The 7,478-nt window shown below is 40.5% G+C and overlaps 1 protein-coding gene across 6 annotated transcripts in view; it reads right to left on the reverse strand.

The window, feature by feature from the left end:
* Positions 1–250: 250 nt before the first annotated feature.
* Gcnt1 (glucosaminyl (N-acetyl) transferase 1) overlaps positions 251–7,478 on the reverse strand; it is a 53,081-nt gene continuing 45,853 nt past the window's right edge. For all 6 annotated transcript variants that reach the window (XM_029472444.1, XM_029472442.1, XM_029472443.1 and 3 more), the window contains one exon: positions 251–4,591. In XM_029472444.1, coding sequence (XP_029328304.1) covers positions 3,176–4,462 — 1,287 coding nt within the window. In that variant the 5' untranslated portion in view covers positions 4,463–4,591 and the 3' untranslated portion in view covers positions 251–3,175. The remainder of the gene's footprint in view (positions 4,592–7,478) is intronic.

Here is a 7,478-nt window from a genome sequence, read left to right on the forward strand (position 1 = left end):
TATAGTGATTCTCCTGCCTCTGGAGTTCACCATCACTTCTAGTCTTTCATCTTACTTTGCAATATAATTTTCTCTATCACATTTTCCTTTCATTTTTACCTTGGTAAAAAAGTTTCAAGATGTCTCTGTCTTGCTTTTTTTCATCACTGCTCACAAGTATAAAAACCATATATATTTTTTTTCCACAAATATAAAAGCCTTTATTGTGATTGGTGGAGCTAAGGAAGGAATAATGTGTGCAGACATAGCATTGGTTTCTCAATGACTGATTTTATTTGTGATATGAATGATTCATTCAAAAACATAAATAGTTTCGCATTTTATACTTAATGACAATGATTTAAACAACTGAAAACATCCAGTCCTATCTACCCTACATAGCCTCTACCAACCAAAACTCATGGGAAGGGGAAATCAAGTCTCTTAAATGAACTCTACTCAATATATGACACAAACACATGTTTAGAAATATTAATGCTCCCAGATTTCAAGGTGAAACTGTTGTTTTGTTTTTTAAACCTCAGCTTCGGAAAAACCTAGGCCAATTGCCTATAAAATAACCTTTTTAAATTAACTTATTTCTAAGAAATGATACATATAATCTTGATTTACTTAAGAACTAGAATCCCATTTTATTTGTGAATGTGATTACTAAAAATTTTCTATAAAAGACCTCAATGATAGCATTAAAATTAGTGTTTACTAACAAACATGACTTCAACATAAACAAAGCCTGCCTCTCTCCACGTGAACTGGAATTGTACTCTTCGAGAGTGTCTGAAGGTTTCATTTCCAAGTTCCCTTTTTAGTTCTTTGAATTATTTATCCCACTGTGTGAATTTCTTTTGCTTTATTGAAAAACTCTAAAAATAAAATCCAGTGAGTCATGGTAAACAGACACTGTACAAGCCCTGTGCCAGGCACTGGGTTTGTACAGTGTTTGACAGCATCAGACATGGTTCAACAAGTGCAATGGTGCGAAGGTGAGGTAACACAAAGTATGGAGGCTTCACAGCATTGACTCGAGGCTCTGGAATCCTAGAGCCTAGTTTTACTCCTGGAGTGGGGCAAAAAATAAAAATAAAAATGAAAATGAAAATAAAAATAAAAATAATAAAAATAAAAAATCCTCAAACTTGCCATTTAACTGAAATTGGAGCCCCACTACAATAAGAGTGTTTAAGATGAATAACATCAAACAGTTGATTAAAAAAAAAGTACTTGTAGCTAAAAAAAATAATTTCCAGTTTTGCAAAGTTCAAGAGTTCATCTAGTATAAAGCAAACTGGGATAGATATGTTGACCACCGGTGACCTCAGGCTGGGGTTCCTGCTTGCTGGATCCCTAGACTACTGCCTTAGCCCTATGTTTTCAAGATGGAAAAAGAAAAAGAAAAACTGCCTAAGTCACAGCGGTTTGCACAAATGATATGTCACCAGGAACCACTGGCTTTAGATTTAAAAGAAGCTCCGTCTTATAAGTAAAAGCCTTTCTACTAAAAGAACCATTGGACAAATTGACTGGACAAAAGAAAGAAATCAGAAGCCAGTATAGATGGTATCAGCTGCATCACCATCATTGCTGGTGGTCCATGGCCAACACATTTCTATTGGTCCAAAACAAACCCCAGCTCATCTACTGATTCTCAGCTTTTCTAATAAGACTTGTCATTAGAAAAAATATTTTATAGCTTTGAGACAGAAAACATACTTCCTCCTTTGAATGTCTTAAAACTGTCTGATATTATGATTTTTTTGTGGATTATTAAAGTTGGCTATGTTTTAAAAATAAAGGTACATGGTAACGGTTCTTATTTAAAATCAAATGGCAAGTCTTCACATTCACTAGAATTCTGGATGAACAGTTTATATTTAGCTAAATAATACTAAGAGAAAACAAAGAAACCAATCTCCTGCATTGGAGAGGAGAGACAGAACTGAAGAAACCCTATACTGTTTGCCTTTGGGTGAAAATACACTGTAATGCCACAGCTCTTTTCAAACACTTCATGAGGACACATGTGTACTTCTCTACTTCTTTCCCCCTCACCAAGGCCACAAGAGAGGAAGGAACTAGAAGCTAGCAGGTTAAGAGAATTGAGTGGGCAGATAACACGAATACTCAAGGCCAGAATGACACCACCTGAGACACAATTGGATCATTTCTTGGGACCGAGCCAATTACTAGCCTTAAACTTGTGCCAGGGGCTTAGCAATGGCCTTAGTAGATTCCCTTCTTCCCTTGGATGCCTACTTCATCCTCCCTAGTTTTCTGCACTAGTTACAGGTGACTGGGTCACATCAAAGACCTAAAACACAGATAGAGGGTCCTAAAGCAGCAACACGTGTGCTGCGTGATGGTACGAACAGTCTGGGAAGACAAGAACAAATACGTATCTGTAAAATTGAGTTGATTGTCTTCTCGAAGAGTTCTTGTTATCTTGCCCAGCCTGGCCACTATCACTCGAGCTTAAACAATCCCCCCTGCTTCACAGGCAGGGGCCACACACCCAGCTAGCTCCTTTTAAATAACTGAAGAATATTCGTAGATATCGGTGAACTAGAAACTGATATTTGCTTTTAAAAACATGTATGTGTACTTATAAGCAAAAATGAAGACAGAGCCATTCGTGCTAAACATATTTTAAGCTCCCTGAGATGACGCGTGGAGACTCACTACCCAAAATCACAGCAGGAAGGAAATTATTTACAAGGATAACTTAGAGTAAAACCGGTCTATTCCAAAAAACATACAAGATGAATCATATCTTTGTGATTGGTTGCTGCTACAAATTTGTTCATGTCAAGAAAATTATCGTGTTTAAAATCTTCAAGAGACTTTTGGCATAAATCAAATCTCATTTAGATTAAGTACCTGGGTTCTTGGATTAGTTCTCGAGGCTGACATTTTTTACTGGCCTCTTTCCCAATCACCTGGGTTCCCTCTGTCCGTTAAGTCTTCCCAGCCTCCAGCCATCCTAACTCAGTCCTCACATTTCCTCTAGAACACTTAAGGTATCAGCCTCTCCTGTAACTATATTCTGTAGGATTCATGCAGTTTCCCTGACAGGAAGACTTTAAAGTCATCACCCCAAGAAGGACCCCATAGGAGAGACGGGAAGCAGAGGAGAGTACAGTTTGAGCATCCTTATCTTCCCCAGGGCTGCCAGCAGCGCTTAGTGTTCTAAGTTCTCCAGGGCTTTACGCCTCAGATGCTCATCCAAACACTGGATGGCATAGGGGTCAACATCCATGTCAAACTTATTGGCAAAAAGGTGGTGTTGGCGCAGCATCCAGCTCAAGTCACCAGCTCCGAAGATGCACACAGAGCGCACGTGGACTCCAGCGCACGGTGGATAAGGGGCACCGTTGGAAACATCGCCTTCGAAGTACTGCCACTTGACAAACCTAGCAATGGCATTCATGTCTGACAAGTCATACTTGTGGCTTGAGGGGAACGAACCAGGGACTTCGGGGATCCTTTGGATGGTGGCCCAGAGGAACTCATCTGGGCTGTATGTGTCCTGTGCCCATTCCATCAACTTTTGAATATTTTCATTTTCCAGCACGTAGCCTACATATTCCCTACTGACCACGAAGTAGGCACTGCCTGAAAAGAGAGGAGTTTTGAGTGGGGGTGGTGCTTTGCCTATTCCAGTGTTGACCAGCTTCCCATCGACAACGGTGTATCTTTTTTTCCATCTCTCTTCCTTGTTGGGAGGCATCTTCTCAGTTTCCAGGCTGTTTTCCCCTGTGGAGCACTTGAGCTTCCTGACAATTTCCAGGTTGGTTTTAATGGGGAAATCCATACCACAGAGATTGATCAAGTACTTCCAGTTTGCATTCATTCTGTACAGGTCCTTCATGCAGTTGAGGTCAGCCTTAACCCGACTCCAGGACGCATAAACAACACTCTCCAACTGGCTGGCCACAAAGACATTATCAAAGCAGGATGCGATGCCCTGCACCGCGTCTAAAAAGAATTCCTCTGCTTTTCTGTCCACGTGAATGCAGTAGAAATTCTGAGGCATATAGATGGCCCTCAGGAGCCTGTCAAGCATTTCAATCTTATGATGAACCACGATGGAATATGCAATTGGAAAGCCTACCTCTTCTTTACTAAGAGGCTCCACAATATATTTGCGTGTCCTGATGAAAGAGGCACAATCGCGGGTCATGTTTATATAGTCATGGGGTGTCCACCTCGGGCGCTTCTTGAATTGCACTGTTAGTATCTCAAGCTTCACCTTCTGGATTTCTTCTGGGTCACCCTGTAAAATCCTAGTGCAATTAACATTGCTGTAAGGATCATCTCCAGCCAGCTCCAAGTGTCTGACACTAAAAAATTCAGGCTTCTGATGCATTCTTAAACCAGAGAAGGTAATTAAAGAGAGGACAAGGAGCATAAAGTAGTATTTTGTAGGACAAGAGAAAAGTCTCCTCCGAAACAAGTTTCTCGTCATTTCAAAGAACAGTCAGAGGCTTCGTGGTGTAGTGGGACAATCTTCTAGGCCTTGAACGCCAGTGATGTTTCCTCCAGTGTCCTGATGTGGCCAGATGAGATGCCAGTTTATCAGAGGGACAAGATATCCCTGCACAGGACAGAGCGAACAAAAACAAACAAAAAAGAAAGAAAAGAAAAGAAAAGNAAAGGAAAGGAAAGGAAAGGAAAGGAAAGGAAAGGAAAGGAAAGGAAAGGAAAGGAAAGGAAAAGAAAAGAAAAGAAAAGAAAAGAAAAGAAAAGAAAAGAAAAGAAAAGAAAAGAAAAGAAAAGAAAAGAAAGACACACAACAAAGAACATATTTAGTAAGTGCAATCATTTACACTGTCTTCTCGGGCTCAAAACTATCCCCTTTGCTATGAGGCCAGATTTTCTTACTCAGGAGGCAGAGGCAGGCGGATTTCTGAGTTTGAGGCCAGCCTGGTCTTCCAGGACAACCAGGGCTATCTATACAGAGAAACCCTGTCTCAAAAAAACAAACAAACAAAAAAGGAGGTTGACTTAATTAGAGAATAGAGATGGCTTAATAGAAAATCCATTGTTCTCATATTAAAGCCAGAAGCAGGGGTAAAAATAAACACCAAACCTAATTCAAAGATGTCTTAAAATTGCTATGAGAGACAACTGAGGCTTGATGTGGTGGCACAAACCTTTCGTCCCAAAACTTAGGAGGCAGAGGCAAGTCTGCTCTATGTAGTAAGTTCCAGGACAGCCAGGACTATCTCAACACCTGGAAAATCTGATCTGCAGATATACAGAACAAGGGCACAGGTGGAGACTGTGGCCATAATGTCTCAACTGTCCACATGCCACAAATGCCAGGGCTCTGCTGGTTTAAGAATAAACACCTCTATCTTCATATCATCACTAAATTACTCCTGATGACATCAACAGGCAGGAGACCCTTGCAAGGGTCAGATCCAGCCTGCCTTTGGTTGATTCAGGGTGGTGACACACTTAGAGAAAAGGTTAAAAACACTTGAGAATCTGAAGACCCTGGAAGCAAGACAATTCTGCTGAGTTTTCAAAATGGACTTAAAAGGCCTAGCTGAACTGGAGCCAGATTGGTGACTGTGTTGAGCTGATCCCTAAATGTAGTTCCATTGTGATAATCTGTTTAATGGACAATACTGATTTGCATCTCCTACGTAAACTCTGACAGATTATAAGCCCTTACAAAACACAATACTTGGGCTCAGGGTGTAGCTTAGTTGGTTGAATGCCTGGTTGGCAGGCAAATATCACGGGATCCAGTGGCCAGCACCACATAAAATCAGACACAGAGCTCATCTGTAACCCTAACATTAAGGAGGTAGAGGCAGAAGGGTCAGAATTACCAGGTCATCCCTGGATAAACTAAAAGTTTGAGGCTACCTGAGAAAAAACAAAATAAACAAAAAACCCAAACCAAACAAACCAAAATGATACCCACTTCTGCAACTTATGGTAGGTCTAAATTCAAATGCCAAGAACCCAACCAACTTTTAATATATAAAATAAATAACGAATAAATTTATATATACTACATAGTATATTATACAGTTTATATTTGTATATTTTAATTATTTATATATAAGTATATAATAAAAATAAATATAAGTATGTTTATATAACTACATAATATATTAGTATATATAAGTATATTAGAGCATACTATATATAATTAGTATATTATATATACAAAATAATATAATATAGTTTACTATATATACTAAATAAATAGCACAGTGTGTGTACACACTCACACCTGTGGAAGGGTGAGTATGTATATGCTTGTATAAGTGTATTGTTTCTCAGTTGCATTTTGGCATGTCTTTTTGCAACAGGGTCTCTCATTGGCCTACAGAGGACCAAGTACGGCAGGCTGCCCAGTCAGTGGGCCCCGGGCCCTGACTTTATCTGCCTCTCAGCACTGAGATGGCAAGCTATACAACGACACCAGCTGTCTTTCTTTTTCTTCTTTTTTGGTCATGGAGCACCACAGCTGGCTTGGAGTAAATTTCTGACAAAAATATGTGATGCCACTTGAAAATATTTCATTAGGAAGTACTTTGTTATTACAAATAAAACAAAGTGAGAAATAAATAAATCACTAATCATTATAAGTATAGGATAACATTAAGAAGGCAGATGGAGGGAAGTTGAGAATATAATCCAGAGTGAGGTATCCTAGACCCAAAAGGACACACACGACAGGAGTCTAGCATGGCTGTCCTCTGAGAGGCTCCACCCAGCAGCAAACTCAGATGAGGATGCAGAGACCCAGTGCCAAACAGTAGATGGAGCTTGGGGACTCTTATGGAAGAATTGGGAGAAGAACTGCAGGTCCCAAAGGGGATTGGGACTCCACACAAAGACCAACAGAGTCAACTAATTTGGACCCTTGGGGCTCTCAGAGAGTGAACCACCAACCAGACAACATACACAGGCTGGACATAGCCCCCCTGTATCACTCCAACATATATATCAGATGTGCAGCTTGGTCTTCATGTGGGTCCCAAACAACTAGGGTAGGAGGCTATCCCAAAAGCTGTTACCTGTCTGTGGGATATGTACTTCTAACTGGGCTGCCTTGTCTAGCCTCAGTGAGAAAGGATGTACTTAGCAGAGACTTGATGTGCCAGGGTAGGAGGATACCAAGAGGGACCTCCATCCTCTCAGAGGAGAAGGGGAGAGGGAGAAGGATTGTGGAAGGAGGTGACTAGGAGGGGGGCCTGTGAGCGGTATGTGAAGTAAATAAATAAAAATAAATAGAATAAAAATAAACAAATAAACAAATAAATAACATTTAAAAAAAGAATAAGAAAAAGAAAAACAGAGAAAAGCACCGGGGCAGCTGGGGCGCAGGGTCGGCTGACACTCGCCAGCTACCCACAACAACCGCCACAGGATCTTAAGACTTCTGGTGAGTGGAGCACAGCTTCTGCTCCAATCCAATTGCGCGGGACCTGAGACTGCATTAGTTAGGGAAGCAGAAA

Source organism: Mus caroli, chromosome 19 (genome assembly GCF_900094665.2).
Source record: "Mus caroli chromosome 19, CAROLI_EIJ_v1.1, whole genome shotgun sequence".
NCBI lineage: Eukaryota > Metazoa > Chordata > Mammalia > Rodentia > Muridae > Mus > Mus caroli.